The sequence below is a fragment of the Hyperolius riggenbachi genome, chromosome 6 (genome assembly GCF_040937935.1).
Source record: "Hyperolius riggenbachi isolate aHypRig1 chromosome 6, aHypRig1.pri, whole genome shotgun sequence".
NCBI classification, from domain to species: Eukaryota; Metazoa; Chordata; class Amphibia; order Anura; family Hyperoliidae; genus Hyperolius; species Hyperolius riggenbachi.
In genome coordinates, this window is record NC_090651.1 from 265,094,312 (window position 1) to 265,114,567 (window position 20,256).

At 41.2% G+C, this 20,256-nt stretch overlaps 1 protein-coding gene across 1 annotated transcript in view; it reads left to right on the forward strand.

Annotated features, from left to right (window-relative positions):
- ANKK1 (ankyrin repeat and kinase domain containing 1) overlaps positions 1-20,256 on the forward strand; it is a 136,216-nt gene that overhangs the window by 85,673 nt on the left and 30,287 nt on the right. The window contains exons 3-4 of the mRNA XM_068240776.1: positions 14,146-14,297; positions 17,881-17,930. Of these exons, the coding sequence (XP_068096877.1) occupies positions 14,146-14,297; positions 17,881-17,930 (202 nt within the window). The remainder of the gene's footprint in view (positions 1-14,145; positions 14,298-17,880; positions 17,931-20,256) is intronic.

The following is a 20,256-nucleotide window of genomic DNA, read 5'->3' on the forward strand; positions in this document are numbered from 1 at the left end:
CCTCGCTGCAGGGCCACACAACTCGGCACACAAGTGAACCCCCCCTTTTCCCCTCACCAACAGAGCTTTCTGTTGGTGGGGTCTGATCCCTGCCATGATGTTCATTTTTATTTATTTTTTATAAATATTTATGTTAATATTTTTTAAATACATTTTCTTAATTATTTCATTTTTTTTAAACTCCCTCCCTCCCCTAGCCAGCCAATAGTGGCGATTGACTGTCATATGAGAGCCGATTGCTCTCCTGTGTCCCAGGGGGACAGCCGTGTCACACGCGATCACCGTTGGGAGACTGAAGGCGGAGTGGAGCTTTGTCATCCAAGCGGGATGTGCGCGCATCGGGACGCGTGATCTCCTGCAAACCACTTCCCCAGGACTTTAGGAGTAGGGCGATCCTGGGGCTGCCGCCGCAGCCACGCCCATTGGTGTGACGCAGGCAGCAAGTAGTTAAGTGCCAACATATACGGTGGTGTTGTATAAAGTAATAAACAAACATGGTATACATAATACAGAAAATGGTATACACCAATATTCAAGATACAGAATTGTTACAAAAATACAGATTTGGTACAAAATACAGAACTGGTAATTACAGTGACAAAAGTAACATGATAAATAAAATGTATAACAAATTCCAAGACATAAAAAGGTGAGAGAGCCCTGCCCTTGCGAGATTACAATCTATCTATCTATCTATCTATCTATCCATCCATCCATCCATCCATCATGGTGGTGTAGTGGTTAGCACTCTCACCTTGCAGTGCTGGGTCCCCGATTTGCATCCCAGCCAGGGTGTTATCTGCACAGAGTTTGTATGTTTTCCCCACGTGTGAGTGGGTTTCCCCCATGCACTCTAGTTTCCTCCTGCATCCCCAAAAACATACAGATAAGTAATTGGTTTCCCCCTAAATTGTCCCTAGACTACAATACATACACTACAGGATACATACATAGACATACGACTATGGTAGGAATTAGATTGTGAGCCCCCTGATAGTTCAATATACTCTGTACAGTGCTGCGGAAGATGTTGGCGCTATATAAATAATAATAATATCTATCTGTCTGTCTATCATCTATCTCTTTTTCTCTCCACATCACACAATTTGCATACCACTATATTTTTAATATGTCTCATTTTACTGGCAGATGTCCTTTAAATGGCATTGAAGTGAATAATAATATTGCCAGATAGTATACAATGCATTTTTAAAGCTCTGGTGTACATACTAGTCCCCTGGGCTACGCCAGCAGCACAACATTTTAAATATGCTCACGTTAAGAATTCTATCAGAAAACTGATACTTTGAGGTAAAGGTGGGGATGACCTACAAAACTAAGCACTGCACCACACTAATCCCAATTGCACATATTCATGAATGCATAACCACATGTATTCATATATTCACAGCATCCAGTAGTAAAATGAGTTCCTTGGTTCGGTTCAGTGTATGCTAGTCACACGCATATAGTGTGTCCCTCTCATATAGGCTCCATCCCATTTCTGACACTCATATTGTGGGATTATTACTGCAATGAAAGCCAGGACACAGGAGGTGCCATTCCATTCCACATACTTTCAGCTTTGTACAATAAAAAGTCTGTATGGAAGCAGCGTAGAGCAAGCGGGATTCTTTCTTGTCATACCAGGTAATGATAAGAATTCACATTATCCGCTGCCGGTAACTACAATTTTCTGGATAGAATAATCTTCTTTATGAGTAGAATTCGCATTGGACCCAGCTATAACCTGATCCGGAATCTGAAAGAAAAAAAAGATATTTGCAGACTATGCGTTCTGCAAAGGCATTGACAGCTACATTCATTGTAGTATTACAAGAAACAAGAGGAAATGCTGAGGACACATTACCAATACTAACTAACCAGGGTCCATTGCAATATTCCTAATTACTGTAAAGAAAGCCTGTGAGGTAAAAAAGCGAGACAAACAGACACTTACCTCAGAAGAGGTAGATCCCCCAGGGGCTTCCCTGTCTCTCTCCACCTCGCCATTCCAGTGCCAGGAGTCGCCGTGTTCCCATGTGAGTAGTGCGGCTGCACTATGTCGGCGCAGGGTGGTTTCATTTTTACTAAAGGATTCCTTTAATATACTGCTATAGATGGGTAATATAGTGGGATGATGACTAGCACTCACCTTGCAACACTAGAATCCTATGTTTAAATCCTTGTATACAATAGGAACAAAGATGCCAAAAAGGATAACATATATGTGTGTGTGTGTGTGTGTGTGTGTATACTGTATATATATATATATATATATATATATATATATATATATATATATATATATATATATATATATATATATATATATACTTCCCCATTGAAGAGTCAGCATAATACTGTCATTACAAATATATAAAAAACGTTTATTATATACTCCAGAAGTTGCAATGCTGAATGCTGAAGAAGTGGGCTGTGACTCACGAAGCACTGCGATACTTCTGGAGTATAACTATATTAAAAACTTTTTTTTGATGACCGTATTATGCCGAACATTCATTGGAGAGATAAGTGTTACTTCCCCTTGTTTTTATCATATATATTTATATACACACCATTACACCACCACCACCAGCCTGCACAGTGGTAACAAGACATGATGGATCCATGTTCTCATTCTGTTTACGCCAAATTCTGACTCTATCGAGACTCATCAGACCAGGCAACATTTTTCCAGTCTTCAACTGTCCAATTTTGGTGAGCTTGTGCAAATTGTAGCCTCTCTTTCCTATTTGTAGTAGATATGAGTGGTACCCAGTGGGGTCTTCTACTGTTGTAGCCCATCCACCTCAAGGCTGTGGCTTCGCAAATGCCTTACTGCATGCCTCGGTTGTAACGAGTGGTTATTTCAGTCAAATTTGCTCTTCTATCAGCTTGAATCAGTCGGCCCATTCTCCTCTGACCTCTAGTATCAACAAGGCATTTTCGCCCACAGGACTGCCGCATGCTGAATGTTTTTCCCTTTTCACACCATTCTCTGTAAACCTTAGAAATGGTTGTGTGTGAAAATCTCAGTAACTGAGCAGATTGTGAAATACTCAGACCGGCCCATTTGGCACCAACAACCATGCCACGCTCAAAATTGCTTAAATCACCTTTCTTACCCATTCTCACATTCAATTTGGAGTTCAGGAGATTGTCTTGACCAGGACCACACCCCTAAATGCATTGAAGCAACTGCCACGTGATTGGTTGATTAGATAATTGCATTAATGAGAAATTGAACAGGTGTTCCTAATAATCCTTTAGGTGAGTGTGTATGTATATATATGTATATATATATATATATATATATATATATATATATATATATATATATATATATATATATATATAATCCTTTTTGGTGTCTCTTCCTATCATATACAATACATCAAGTGCACCATTGGTGGAGGGGTCTACCTCACTATCTCCTTTCCCCATCTACAGAGAGCGCCATTGTAAACCCTTTAGGGGATGGGTATAAGTTCCCCTCTTGTCTGAAAAGTGGTTGCTTAATGGGTAACCTACACCCACCAGTATAAAATGTATATACTTTTCTAAACCCCTCCCTTGGCATTAAAATACTACTCTAGATCTCTTTCTCTTAATTTCTTCATATGTTTAAATCCTGACCAGGACATGTTTGAATATTCTTCCCATGTTGGCATGGGTTGCACCCACACTGACCCCATAACTATGGTAGTGACAAAAGTCTATGATTGTGGTGGGAACATTACATGGTCAGTTTCTCTGAGGGACACATAGTGATTTGAATTCTTGAACGTTCTTTGTAAAATGCAGAACAAAATGTGCCAGTGCTATATACTGCGATGTGTAGTAATAATAGATTACTGTACTTTGCTCTTTTGTACTGTCTATTAAACAGCCCTCCTTCCAGCTCTGCTGCTTTATTCTATGGATTCTAAACAAAGGGAAAGTAAAATGAAAAGATAACTGTACTGTCAGAAATGTTGCCCTCTTTTCCTCCCACTGTTGCCCTAGACACCCTTTATTTCATAAGCTTGTTTCTCTGTGCTCTGTTCTTTAAGGTGAATGTAAAATCCACAGCTACTGTATACTAATATCAGCCCTTTATCATTCTAATTATTAAATGCATTATGCACCAAGCATGCAAGAGAACTAGTCCTGAGTGGATTTTTTTTTCTATGGCCAATCTGAATTCTCACTCTAAAATTGTTATGATGGTAGTAAGCAGTTAAAATCTGACATAAACAACAGGTTTTGGACTTGTCCATCTCCTCATGCGGATTTTCAGGGTTTTCTTTGTCTTCATAAGCATTTCTTAAATGGCAGTTGCTAAGTCTAACTGATAAAATAGTGTGCAAGGGAGTAGGGAGTGAAGCAGGTGGTTTATCGCCGTGCACCAAAACCAGTCGCCCCATAGCAGCACTGTAATGCTACACTGGGGTGCGTTATGGTAATTTGCGACTCCAGTTGCCGCACCCTAAATTACATCTCCATCCAAGTTACGACAACATGGAGAGTGAACAGTATTTAACGCCGCCGGGGATTTTTTTCGGCAGCAGTGAGAGCCGTCATTTGGCTCTCCGGGTGCCCAATTCACCGGCGACGTGTACATACTGTACATATGTGTAGGGAGGCTGGCAGGTATCTTACTAGTTTGCCAGTTAAACTGCCATTCAGGAATTGCTTTTGAAAACACAGAAAACCCTGAGAATACCCCATGAGGAGATGGACTATTCCAAAACCTGAAGGATAAACGGAAGCTAAATGAGCTTAAAAACCAAATTCTTGGTAAATAGAGGAGGTACCGGTGGACTTACCTCCTCCAAGTAGACACACAACGACTGTAGTCCCACAGAGGTGCCTGGCTCTTCTACTGACCACATATGCTATTGCTCCGTTGTTATTGCCTGAAGAAGCAGGATCAAACCTGCGAAACGCGTTGCATTTTTGGAGTTCATAAATAAAATATATTGACTGTGTTTACTACAGTCGTTGTGTGTCTACTTGGAGGAGGTGAGTCCACCACTACCTCCTCTATTTACCAAGAATTTGGTTTTTAAGCTCATTTAGCTTCCTTTTATCCTTCTGGCGCCTCTGTTCTCCTGCATAATATTGAGTCCACCCTGGGTGGAGGGTTGAACCCCCTTTTTCTCATCTACAGAGAGCAACTTCTTATTCCTGAGTGGAAGCAGGAAAATCTCCCCACCTGCCTTTACAGTGGTTGCCTAGTGGTAACCCTGGTTTGTGAGTATTACTATTTACTCTATCTAGTAACCATTTACCAGTACATATTACACTATTGGGGCTCTTGGTGTTCCTTGTTTTTATTCCAAAACCTGTCACTTCTGTAAGATTTTAACTGCTTACTTTTTTCGCTGGAGTGGTCCTTTAAACAGTTAATTGCAAAGCCCAATACATGCCATTGTCACCAAATTTGCGAGGTATATTAGGGAGAATTAATTAAAGCCAAGTATTTATGGTTAATAAAGAACATTCAAATACTTTTTTGTGATTATGCTTCTATTGCATTTTTAACTCTTTGTGGAAATGGGTGATACAATATGATTTTATTTCATTTGTATGCATAGGTTTGTGTCCTGCCTTCACTTATACACATGTGCCCCAGGCACATGTGCAAGTAAGCAGGCAGTTAAACCTCCCTCTTTTCTGAACAAAGAGACTAATCAAATGCCTGCAGTTTGTTGAAATTAATAGAAAAGGCAAGGTGAAAGTAAGAAAGTGCGGATAAAGTTTTTGTGGCTACAAGTGGCACTTAATTTGCAGTGCAGTGCATAGTAACCATGTGACACACTTCAAATACAGGAAATTAGCAATGATCTCACTTCCGCATCTGAAGTGTACTGTGTGGTCACTGCGCCGCTCTTTCCTCTGTTTGCATTGCTGCTATCTGTGCATGAGTGAATAGGGACGCAGAGACGGCACCTGGCAGCACGGGAGGCCCCTGCTGTGGGTGGCCACTTAGTTCACCCGGGGCTAGCTGCACCCCTGAGTATGATATAATCAGAAGATATGTAATAAGCACATGTAGTGATAATACATAAAGCTAGAAAACATATCATATAATATAACAGGCATATAGCAAGTATGTATATATAACACACTGAGATTGTCACAATAAGAGCTGAGCAGCATGAACAAGCATCACTGTGAGATACAGAATGCCTCCTAACATAAACATGCCGACAGGCTGAGGGTGAGCAGTTTGTTTGTCACAGAATCCTAGCCAGCCAGCCAGCCAGCCAGTCAGCCAGTATGTTGTGTTGAGCTGCAGCATGTCATGTCTCAAGTTGTTGTATATGCTCCCTTGCTGGCTGAGAACATTAAATGAAGCAAAGTAAATTGTTGGGTGCTGTGGGATCATTTCAAATTGGGGGAGGGGGCTGGCATACACATACGATTGCCTCAGGCAGCAAAACATCTAGAACCGGCCCTGCATTTAAATTATACTTATGCCTTTTGATGCTACTAACCGGACACCAAGTTACATAAATAACTTTGCTTTACAAGAAACTGATGTCCACACTGCCATTTTATAAACCAACCTCATGTCTTTAATTCAGGGGATGTGGAGCTAGATTGAAAATACCTTGATTACGAGTAAATTTGGGTGAACTGTTTTTTCTTCATTTGTCCCTCTTTCAGAACTGATGTACAGATTTGTGTAAATAGATTATTTTTCAACTGAAAAATGTTATTTAATCTTTAAATAAACATTATTTCCATCATGCGAATTTATATATTTCCTATTTTCAGATGTTAAACTGAAGGAAAACTGGGATCCGTTTGAAAGGGCGCCTGAGCTGCCTGTATAAAAAGGGCACCTCCATAGACATCAATATTATTTCTGCAAATATCGGCTACACGGTGGTGAAAAGGGCGCCCGATTTTAGATATAGGCTACAAGCGGGTGCCCCTTGGTAGCCCATATTTTTTTTGGCTACAAGGTTTTCGGCTGCAGTAGGGCACCCCTTTGTAGCCCTTTTTTTTTCAGCTACAAGGTTTTCGGCTACAGTAGGGCACCCCATTGTAGCCCATATTTTTTTTGTCTACAGGGTTTTCGGCTACAGTAGGGTACCTCTTTGTAGCCCATATTTTTTTTGTCTACAAGGTTTTCGGCTACAGTAGGGTACCTCTTTGTAGCCCATATTTTTTCGGCTACAAGGTTTTCGGCTACAGTAGGGCACCCCTTTGTAGCCCATATTTTTTATTCAGCTACAAGGTTTTTGGCTACAAGGTTTTTGATTCTGCTACAAAAGGGCACCCTTTTATAGCCAAGATTTTTGTTTCAGGGGTGCATGGGGGGGGGGGGGGGTTGGATTAGGCACCACAAGCAGGGGGGACTTAGGGTTAGGAACCACTAGGGGGGACTTAGGGTTAGGCACCGCTAGAGGGGTTTAGGGTTAGGCACCACCAGGGGAGTCTTAGGGTTAGGCACCACATGGGGGGGGGTCTTAGGGTTAGGCACCACCTGCGGGATCTTAGGGTTAGGCACCACCTGGGGGATCTTAGGGTTAGGCACCACCACTGAGGGTTCTGTGTGAGAGTAGTGAGAAGTTAGGTCATAGTAATCACAATGGGGCTGTTTTAGGGTTAGGCACCACAAGGGAGGGGTTAGGGTTAGGCACCACCAGGGAGGGGTTAGGCACCACCAGGGGAGAGGTTAGGGTTAGGCACCACCAGAGAGAGGTTAGGGTTAGGCACCACCAGAGATGTTAGGGTTAGGCACCATCAGGGGAGGGTTCTGTGTGAGAGTAGGGAGAAGTTAGGTCATATTAATCACTTTTCTCAGCTATATCTAGAGCCCCTTTATAGCCCAACAAATTTTGCTTATAACAGCACCCTTTTTATAAACTAAAACTAGCTTTTTCGGCTACACTAGGAGCCCTTTGTAGCCGAATTTGGCATATGGGCTACACCGGGTGCCCTTTGTAACCGAATTCGGCATATATGGGCTACAACAGGCACTCTTTGTAGCCGAATTTGGCATATATGGGCTACACCAGGTGCCCCTTTGTAGCCGAATTTGACATACATGGGTTACACCAGACGCCCTTTGTAGCCGAATTTGGAATATATGGGCTACACCAGATGCCCTTTGTAGCCAAAGTTGGTATATGGGCTACACCAGGCGCCATTTTTGTAGCCGAATTTGGCATATATAGGCTACACCAGGCGCCCTTTTTTCCAGGCGCCCTTTTCAAATAGAAACTAATGATGATAGAGAGGACCAGCATGGTTTGAATGATTAACCACTTAAGTACCAGCGGTCTCTGCCCCGTTAAGGACCAGAGGCCGCTGGTACCATAAACCGCTGGATACCGACAAATTGCTGCACATACCCGCTGCAACCACCATCCACACCGCACACCCATCAACTCAGGCCACCCACTCTGCTGTCTCTTATGACAACAGAGCTCTGTGAGATGGTCAGGAGCCGGTTTTATTGGCTTCTGACCCTGTGATCAATGTAATCCAATGGGAGTTGCTTACATTGATCGACAGGGTCAGGAGCCAATGAAATCAGCACTTGAGGCTTGACCTGCTCACAGAGCTCTACCGTCATAGAGATGGCAGGACAAGTGATCTGTTGCGGGGAGACAGCGATGTGATCGGCAAGAGTAACAAGAGCGACCAGAGCGCGTGGCAGCGGTGAGATGAAATTTAGGCCCTGACAGGTATTGGGGTATCAAAATAAGGCATAGATTTAAATAACTGCTGTCCCTAAGCAGTTATAGTACATAGTTTTCTTCTGAATTATTTGTGGTATTCATGGCATGGGGTGTGGTGGGGGTGTGGTTAGAGGTGTGGCAGGGGTGTGTCTTAAAGTGTTCTTCTCTCTTTTCTCAAAAAGTTGGGAGGCATGTCTGTTAAATAGATTACCACGAGTAGCAGTGTGAGGCTATAAATATTTGATAAATATCCTAATAAATATATGTAATCTGTTGGGCAGTATGAGAGGAAATTATGTTTAGGCATTTCAAACTTTGCATAATTTTGTTGATGGTTTATATGCATATGTTTATATGTAATCACATGCACGATGGTCATACCCAAAAACATTTAGATGTAATACTGTCGTCTTAAAACCCATGATGCATCACTCCTAAATATGCAAATCATCTCTTTATGCTATTGAAAGCAAGGCTGCACATCCAAAACTGCTGGTGTATAGTGAGCCTGTAACTATTGAATTTTACATGTTAGGGAGGAGTGTTGCTTGTACATTTTTGCCAAAGTCAGTTTCAAAATGAAAATGCTATTTTTGATTTTGAGAAATGTTTGCAAAAATACATTGCATTTTTACATCATGGTCAAAAAAATTTAATTTTTTTTTCCGATGTGAAAAATCACAAAAACTCTTTTTTTACCATGAAAATTTGCAAAGAGTGCAAAAACGGTTTATTGTTTTAGTGTGAAAATTTGCGAAAAATCATTAACTTCTTACAATATGGTTTTCAAAGGCATTTTAGCTCAAAAGTCGAATTTTACATTATATTCGGGAAAATTAATGTGAAAAGAATATCAGCATTTTCGCTCATCACTAATCGGGAGTGTTGCATGATGAGAAACCACAGTTGCTCAGTGACAGCTGAATTTATGCAAACAACTTAAGGGCCTCAATTCACTAAGGTTTATCAAACACTTTATCAAATGTTTGATAATTTACCTCATGGTTAAAATCTAATTTTGAATTCACTAAGGTGTTATATATTTATCACATTTTTTATTGATAAAACGTTCAATAAATCTATAACACCATAGTGAATTCAAAATGAGATTTTACCCATGAGGTAAATTATCAAACGTTTGATAAAGTGTTTGTTAAAGCTTAGTGAATTGAGGCCCTCTTCTGTTTTAATACAAGATTACATTTAGCATTGCTTTTGAATACTGCAGTACATGTTTGAACAGAGGCGCCGCCAAAAAAGAATAAAATTAGCTAAAATCAGTTTAAAAAAGTTTTTGGTGCATTTGTTTAATCACTTAGTGTTACATTTTGGTCAGCCCTTGGTGGAGGGGTGTTATCTGTGATTTCCTGTCTACAGAGAGACTTCTTAACCTGAACGGGGTCAAGTTTAAACTCTTCTTTGTGAGTTTTATTTAGTGTATTACCACACTGAAAATTGTTTTTAACATACTACACTATTGGGGGCTCTTGGTTTTCCATTTTGTTGCTTTTTTATATAGTACTTTCTAGTCTTTTTAGACAAGACAAGACAAATAACATTTACAGTATATTGCACTTTTCTCCTGGCGGATACAAAGCACTCAGTAGCAGTGTTAGGGAGTCTAGCCCAAGGTCTCTTTACTGACTTTTATACTTGATTTATACCTTTTAGGTGGCTCTGGGTCACCATGAGCTGTCTGGGTATTCCAGAAAACATTTAGAATGAGCCTGGTACTCTGGCTTTGAACGCAGCAGGACAATTAAAGTTGACATTAATAAACATGCATATTGAAGGGTTTTTTATTCAATGACATCAAAACATTGATCATTAGACAGACTACAGACAGACTACAGGCTGACAGAACATAGAAGGCAATTACAGTGGGATGCAAAAGTTTGGGCAACCATGTTAATCGTCATGATTTTCCTGCATAAATCGTTGGTTGTTAAGATAGAAAATGTCAGTTAAATATACCGGTATCATGTAGGAGACACACACAGTGATATTGGAGAAGTGAAATGAAGTTTATTGCATTTACAGAACGTGCAAAATATTTGTTTAAATAAAATTAGGCAGGTGCATACATTTGGGCACTGTTGTCATTTTATTGATTCCAAAACCTTTAGAACTAATTATTGGAACTCAAATTGGCTTGGTAATCCTCTAAATTGTAAGCCTTTGGGCAGGGTCCTCCTCCTTTTGCGTCCTACCTGATCATGCACCTCCATTACTGTGAACCCATGCTATGCATCTGAGTAAACATAACTTGCCTAATCTCCATTCTCCATCCAGTGACTGACTAAGCATTACCTTGTACTCATACTGTGCTGCATGATCTGGTCTTTCTTGTATTCATGTATTGTCATTTTGCTGTATGTCACCCCTACATATTGTCTGTAACCTAAACTAATGTCCAGCACTGCGTAATATGTTGGCGCTTTATAAATACAATAAATAAATAAATAATGAATAAATAAGCTCAGTGACCCCTGACCTACATTCACAGGTGAATCAATTTATAAGAAGTAGTATTTAAGGGGGTCAATTGTAAGTTTCCCTCCTCTTTTAAATTTCTCTGAAGAGTAAAAACATGGGGGTTTCAAAACAACTCTCAAATGACCTGAAAACAAAGATTGTTTACTATCATGGTTTAGGCAAAGGATACAGAAAGTTTTCTCAGAGATTTCAGCTGTCTGTTTCCACAGTTAGGAACATATTAAGGAAATGGACGACCACAGGCTCAGTTCAAGTAAAGGCTTGAAGTGGCAGACCAAGAAAAATATCGGATACACAGAAGAGACGAATGGTGAGAACAGTCAGTCCAGGGCCTTATGCATGGAGGAAAAAAAACACAGCATTTCAAGAAAAACACCTTCTACCTATAGTAAAATATGGTGGTGGTTCCATCATGCTGTGGGGCTGTGTGGCCAGTGCAGAGACTGGGAATCTTGTCAAAGTTGAGGGAAGCATGGATTGCACTCAGTATCAGCAGATTCTGAAGACCATCTTCCAGGAATCAGTGACAAAGCTGAAGCTGCGCTGGGGCTGGATCTTTCAACAAGACAACAACCCTAAACACTGCTTTAAAATCCACTATGGCATTCATGCAGAGGAACAAGTACAACGTTCTGGAATGACCATCTCAGTCCTCAGACCTGAATATAATTGAAAATCTGTGGTGTGAGTTAAAGAGAGGTATCCATGCTTGGAAGCCATCAAACCTGAAGGAACTAGAGATGTTTTGTAAAGAGGAATGGTCCAAAATACCTTCAACCAGAATCTAGACTCTCATTGCAACCTACAGGAAGTGTTTAGAGGCTGTGATTTCTGCAAAAGGAGGATCTACTAAATATTGATTTCGTTTTTTTTTTTTTTTTTTGTGGTGGCCAAATTTATACACCTGCCTAATTTTGTTGAAACAATTATTGCGCACTTTCTGTAAATCCAATAAACTTCATTTCACTTCTCAAATATCACTGTGTGTGTCTCCTATATATGATATATTTAACTGACATTTTTTATCGTAACAACCAACGATTTATACAGGAAAATAATGATGATTAACATCATTACCCAAACTATCACATCCCACTGTATCTTGGACAGAAGTTCCTGTGGTAGCAGGGCAATAATGCAGCCAGTTTCCACAAATGTTTAATGGCTACAGATTACCCAGAAAGCTCATGGTGTACCAGAACTCCTAGGAGTGTGTAAGGGGTTACAAAGGAGCAACAAGCTCTCTTACTAAGATGCTATGCAAAACAGAAGTTTGCCTTTTTAAAACAGAAAGTATTTGTGTTATTCAGGTTGGAGTGAGCATTTGATGTCTCCCACAATGCATCACTTCTGAATATGCAAATCATCCCTTTCCTGTCCCTGTAAGCAAAACACACCTCCAGAACCACTGGGATGTAATGATGTGTCAGCTTGTTATTTGTACAGAACCACAATAATCCAACATGCATACAATTGGTGTGTTTAGCTTATAGGAACAACAAAGGGGCAATTTGCATATTCAGCAGTGACGCATTGTGGCAAACCTCATATGCTCACTCCAACCTGAATAATTGTAAATATCTTCTGTTATAAAAAGGCACATTTTTGGTTTAATGACTGTGAGGTAGATTTATCAAAAGCAATACATGGAGAAATTGAGAAAATCTGTGTTAAAACATGTGCAGAAGTGGAACAGTTTTTGAGCAACTAAACAAAATCCCTTATCTGGACATTTTCTCGAGTTTTGCCCCAGCTGTGCTCATGTTTTTCCTTTCACTAGCTTGACTTATCTGCCCCAGTGTGGGGTGATAGTTTCCCTACATGCACAACTGTTTTCAGGTGAGCACAGTGGTGTAGCAGAGGGGTTGCAGCCCTTGGGCCAGAGGGGCCCCGTAAGGCCCTATTTCAATTGTAGTACTAGCTCTTTATTGGTCCTGTGCTTGCAATGATCATTCTATAAATGCTTTGAATGATAATAATGATTAACAAGCAATCCCCTTCTTGCACCTCTGACACTGTGGTTGTCCTTGGCAGGTTTTGGTGTGCCGTAACAATTGTTATGTATATCCTGTTTGGGGGGGAGGGGGGGTGCTATGTAAAACTCACACCGGGGCCCATAGCTCCTTAGCTACACCACTGGATGAGCATCTGGCTTTGCAGCCAACAAGAAAACAATTCAGAAGTGCAAAAGCAGTGGTTATTCATCATGTGTCAAAACTGTAAGAAATGTAACTGTAAATGTAGGAATGTAATTCAAGGTGAGGTCATATTGTACTATGAACAAAGAATGTCTAAATAATTTATAAATGAACACTGTAAAATAAGTATTTACATTCATTAATTTATATACAGTACATTTAAAGGACCATTACCACAAAAAAAATTGAAATTTAAAATACATGAAAACACATAACTAAAACGTACATTTCTCCCAAAGCAAAATGTACTATGCATGACTTTTTTCCTATGTTGCTGTCACATACAGTAGTAAGCAGCAATCTGACAGAACTGACTCTCCTCCTGGGGTATTCTCAGGGATATCTTTATTTTCAAAAGCACTTAACTGCCAAAATATCATGCAAACAAGGGGGGGGGGGGGGGGGGTGTCCTGCATCTTTATACAGAACCTTACCAGGGAGTGCTTTTGTAAGAAATAAATTAAATATTGAGAATCCCCCATGAGGAAATGAACTAGCCCAAAACCTGTCAGTCAGTCAGTCAACTACTGTAAGCGACAGCAACATAGAAGAGAAGTAAATTATAGCTCATTTTATTCTGGAGGAAACATACTTCTTATTTCTATGTGTTTACATGTATTTTAAATTTTAAAATTTTTTTTGCGATAGTGGTCCTTCAAGCACTGTACTCTCTTCTCTATTGTAAGTGGTGTAGCGCCGAGCAATGTAAATTTCCCGATTAGATAAACACCTGACTACAGTGTGTATGTGCTATTTTTTTGTTTCAGATTTCAGACTTTGGACTGTCAAAATGGAAAGAAAACTCAACACGGAAACAATATATAGAACGCTCAGCCATCAAGGGAACCTTGAACTACATTCCCCCGGAAATGTTCCTGCAGAGTAGCCGAGTTCTCGGCACCAAATATGATGTGTACAGGTATGATAACCAGTTTGCCAAATTTAACTAGGACATACTGAGTCTGAGTACGTTGACTTCTGAGTACATTATGGGCTTGATTCACTAACCGGCGCTAAATGTTAGCGCCGGTCTGAAAAGCCATTTTTTGCCCCTAGTGCGCGCAAAGCTACTTTGCACGCAGCCCCGCTCACTGCGCGCACAGAGCGGGTGTGCCTATATTAGTGCGCGGTGCGACGACAACGTCGCACCCACTGCTCCTAAAGGGAACCAGAGATGAACGATTCACACAAAATAAACATATCAGTTGATAGCTTGTAAAGAATAAATGCTCTACCCGATAATTTTGCCACTCTGGTGTGCCTTTTTGAGTGTTTTTTATGCATTATGCTCCAGGAAATATCCAATATGGCCGCCGGCTCATATTCCTTCTGCTTCCAGGTTATAAGGTGTTCTGGATGTGCTGTCTAGGCTATATGAGACTATAGACAAGCAGGGCTGCTGTGCTGTAGGCTTTCATCTGTGTTTTTCAACTTCATATTCTGGTATGCTGTGTGGCTGCCTGTAGGAAGTGTCTCTCATAGTAATGAAACTGCATACAGTAGATAATATTGATGACTGGCTGCACAGACAGAGCATACAGATCACACAGCCACACTTGTCTGTTAGACAGAGATTTTTCCTGCAGCAGCAGCCCCATCCCATGTCATAACAGCTCACAGTATGTAAAGCATGAAATTTGAGCCAGGAGAGGGCAGGCTTGGGCTTGAAAACACTCCACAGAAGAGTGACTCAGCTATAATGATTCCAGGTCAAACCTCGACTGAATAGTCGGTGGATTCTTATCACAGTTGATAACAGATAGATTAGACTGAGAAGAATAAAACTAAAAGCAGGGTAGGTGTTTACTGTCATGTTCCCACTGATAAATGTAATAAAATACATGAGGGTGCTTCGTCTCTGGTTCTCTTTAAACGTTGCACCTGGTGCGACGAATAACGTTATCCTTGCACCCGCGCTGTGCGCGCAGTGAACGGTACTAAGACTGATGTGTGGGCGCAAACTACTTAGTGCCATAGTTTGCACCCACTAAGTGATAAGGCACACAAACCGGCTTAGCGCCGGTTATTGAATCAAGTCCTTCGAATTTTTAGAAGGATCTGAACTGGAGAAGGCCCTGCAGCAACACATAGTAGAATGTAATGCATTATTCAGGACCCAATTTTACATTAATTATCCTGCTTTCAGCATCAGAAACCGTTCTTATATCTGTATATAGATTTGTAACACTGCCCTTCCAGTGATGTTTAGCCTAGACTATGATGTAACACAACCTTCTGCCCCAGAGAATTCTGGGAGACTAGGTGTTGTTTCTACTCACTCCGGGACACAACTACAAACAAACAATCTGCAGTGATGCTCCTTGCCAGCAGTAAAGATGTCATAACCTATGATACATTTAAGAATATGCATCAAGATGAGGAAAGACTTTACAATTGGCAAACACTAGCTAAATAATGTATTAATGAATATTGTAAAATGTAAGCAATTTTAATAAGTAACATTTAGTAAGATTCCACTTTAAATGAAAACATTAAGACCAACAGTAAGACTGGGTTCCTCAAAATATTTACTTACTACTGTATTTTTCCCTGCCTGCAGCGGGTGTTTAACCACTTGCGTACCAGCAGTCTCTGGCTTCTTAAGGACCAGAAACTGCTGGCACCAAAATACGGGCTTACTAACTTCTCGCTGCACCGACCTGCCACTCTCGCCATTTGCTCCACTCACCTGTTGTTGAAGTCCATTCACTCTGATTTCGCTATGATGGTACAGCTCTGTGAGCTAGTGTTGGGCGAACACCTGGATGTTCGGGTTCGGGCCGAACAGGCCGAACATGGGCCAGATGTTCGGCATGTTCGGCCCGAACGCCGAACTCAATGGGAGTCAATGGGACCCCCGAACATGCCCATTTTGGGGGCCCTATGGGGTCGCAGGCATAAGGGGGGAGCATGCCCCGGTCGCGGGGGGGGTCGGAAATTCCCCCCACCCCCTCCGCTAGCGCTCCCCCCTCTGCCCGCTTCTCCATACAAAAAGTTTGAAACAAGTTCAATAGTACCTGGGCTGGTGGCACTGGCTGGCAGTGGAGTGAGGAGGAGGAGGAGTCCGAGTAGCAGAGTGACGTTGAGGCCGGGCAGCGGGCGGTTCAGCGCTAGTACCCTTGTGGTACTTCCGCCCTTTCTCTGACCTCACGTCCTCTGCGTGATGACGCATACGAGGGTACGCGTGATGCGTACCCTCGTATGCAGAGGACGTGAGGTCAGAGAAAGGGCGGAAGTACCACAAGGGTACTAGCGCTGAACCGCCCGCTGCCCGGCCTCAACGTCACTCTGCTACTCGGACTCCTCCTCACTCCACTGCCAGCCAGTGCCACCAGCCCAGGTACTATTGAACTTGTTTCAAACTTTTTGTATGGGGAAGCGGGCAGAGGGGGGAGCGCTAGCGGAGGGGGTGGGGGGAATTTCCGACCCCCCCCGCGATCGGGGCATGCTCCCCCCTTATGCCTGCGACCCCATAGGGGGCATAGGGGGGCAGTATTCGGCCGAACAGGGCCCTGTTCGGCCGAACAGGGGCCCTGTTCGGCCCTGTTCGGCCATGCATTCTGCAGTTCGGGCGAACCCCGAACAGTTTGGCCGAACACCACCAGGTGTTCGGCCGAACTCGAACATCACCCGAACAGGGTGATGTTCTGCAGAACCCGAACAGTGGCGAACACTGTTCGCCCAACACTACTGTGAGCCAGTCAGGACCCAAATTCTTTGGCTCCTGACCCTGTGATCATTGTGACCCAATGAGATTGGCTCACAGTGATAACGGAGTCATGGACCAATGAAATAGCTCCTGACTGGCTCACAGAGCTCTGCCGTCATAGCAACAGCAGACCGAGTGGCTTGCAGCAACGGGAGAGCAGCGTGATTGGCAATAGCGACAGGTGCGTGTGGCATGGTAATTGAAATCTACGCCCTGGCAGGTATAATTAGCCATAAACGGGGCGTAACTTTAAATTACCATGGTCTGGAGGCACTTAAATACAGGCTAAAATGTTGTATTAGAATATGTGGACAACCCAGGGGGCATTGATTTGCTACAAAAAAATGAAAGAGGGCAAAACTTCGCGTGCAACGCCCATTTAACCCTATGGGACTTTGCGCGCGGGAGCTTCGCGCGAAGAGCAGCAAAAATCGGTGATAACTCAGCGGTGCAAAGGTTATCATGCCTAAAGTCTTTTAGGCGTGATAACTGAGTTATCACCGCTTTGTGAATCGAGCCCTGTATCTTGTGTAAAGTGAATAATTAACTCGGGAGCTTGACCTGATTAAAATCTAATGATTACAATCAATCTGATTCAGCTTTTCATCTGTTATGCGGTAAGACATACAAGATCTGCCTAAAGCAAGAATCCTGGCAAAACTAACACTATCATTTTCATGCTTGAAATGGCTGACATTATTGACCTGTGCTGAAAGGAATCCCAACACAAAGAGGAAAAACACAATAACTGTCTAACAAACCATCAGTAATATCTTCCCATTCTTTCTTCCAGCTACTCCATTGTTATCTGGGAGATTCTAACGCAGAAGAAACCATTTACAGGTAGAAGTGATTTTTATTCCTTTTGTATCAAGATCATATGTATTCAGCAAAGTGAAGGCAAAGTGCATATAAACTACAGTGCAAAATAGTATACCAGTGAGGCAGACAAAAGAAGCTTCTCCATATGATAGAGGGTGCACTGTATTTTGATGACGTGTTATTGTATTGTAGAGAGTCCAAAATGAGTGCGTAAGATGTACAGGTGATCATAGACATGTTACAGAAAATGATGATTGTAGACTAACTAAAACTATGCTACACTGAACTGAAGTAATGAGGCTTTGGGCCATATGCAATTCACTTTTTCACCTGAGTTTTCTCCTAGGAGATAATTTTTCATCTTCACATTAAAATACATTTTCAGCACTTTTCAACTACAAAAATAAAGAAAAAGTAAGTGAAAAAGGACTATCAAAATTATTTTGAGCATTTTCTTGCTTTCTGATGGCTTAACATGCATTTTATTGACACATTTAAAAATATCACCCAGGAGAAAACTCTGGAGAAAAAAATTAATTGCATATGGGCCTGTTTCTTTAAGTGCTTTACAGAACAGTACAGTGTTAAAAACCTCTGTGTATGTTTTTTTTCCCATCACTTCCTAAGTTCCTACCATGGCTGCTATTTTTGTTTTAATGAGCAAACACGGCAATCCCAATTACATATTTAATTAGGCACAGACTAACCAGCAAGCTCATGGTGACCCAGAACTCATTGGGGTGTGTAAGGGACTACAATGGTCCTAAGAGCCCCCTTACTGAGATGTTAAGAAAAACAAAACTTGCTTTCCTAAAACAGAAAGAATTTGCGATAATTCAGGTTGGAGTGAGCTCGAGATGTATTTAATTACTAATCAGATTCACAAATAAGATCTGCCAAAGATAGGACAACAATCCTTACCTGGCTATTTTTAGCATAGGTGTGAACTTCAAAGCAGTTACAGTAAACTGGATTAAATACTTGGAGACTTTCTATCCAGAGAACCTGTATCCGGGTTTTGGAGGCGTTGGGCTGTATGAGGTTAGTGTTACAGTTTAAGTCAGTGTTAGGGAAGGGTAAGGGTTGCAAAAAGTGAAAAAATTGAGTAAGGTAGGGTTAACGAGATTTAGAAGGAGAAAGAATAGAGAAACAATTAACAATTGAATGTTCCTGTTATAAACAGACCAGAATACTAAAATCCCTGACAGTGTTTGGTTTACTGTCCTGTTTGGTTGTAGCTTCTGATGTGTATGGCCACATCTGCATGCTGGTGTTACACTTACGAATGTGATCGGTTATATAAAAAATATCAAAAATAGCTTGCAGTAAGTCTTAGTTCCAAACAATGTTTTTTGTTTAGTTTGGGACATTGTGGAAAATAAGTCAAAGCCTCTTTCAGGTTTTTATTTATCTGTGATCACCTCAATTACCAGCCAAGCACATGTGGAGGAAAATAAGGGAAACCGCTCTTCAGTGTTTAGAGATTAAAACCACAAACCACTTTATCAAAATGAATGGTGAATTGAATTACACATATTGAGGATCCTGCAGACAATAGAACCCCCTCTATAGAATGGACAATACACTTTGGGTGCTATTGTCTTTAGGACCCTCAGTATGAATATTTTGTTTTACTATTCATTTTAATAAAGTGTTTTAACTTCTAAGCATGGCTGATAATCAAGGTGATCACTGTGGAGAGGGAGAGAAGAGGAAAAACCTTTAAAGCAAGCCTGACGTGAAAATAAACTTATGAGGTGATTAATTGTATTTGTTTCAATAAAGGTAAATAGAACATGGAACTGAGCCTGTATAGTTATTTTCAGTTTAAGGGCTCCATTTTAAGATTGAATTCTAAACAGCAGCAGAGACAAATGTGCTTTGCTGATCCGAAAAACAAACATAAGTAATGACCCTTTGAACTTTCCAGCTCTAAAACCTTAATTAGAAGCCTTTTCTCAGGAAACTGGACTAAAATTGACAAGTTTTTCAACAGACTTTTTTGCATGGACAATTGCTCTAGCTTTTTTTTTTAATACGTGCTATATAGTAAGACAGAAAATGACTTCAGACAATTTTGTAGTAGGGCTAGCACTATATGTACTATATAGGTTACCATGAGGAAGGACTATCCTAGGATTATTTTTAGCATCAGGCAGCTGTGCTTAAGGGTTTAAGAGAGTGTAGGTCTAACTGACTTTAGGATGCAGTTCCTAGAGTAACTGCTGCACCTTTTTATCATCAGATTTTCTTTTGAGATCCTCCATCCAGAGTGAGTGGCCACTAACACTTTTCCTGACTGTTTTATTGTCTGTGTCGGCACTGGAAAGCATTTTTCATAAAACTT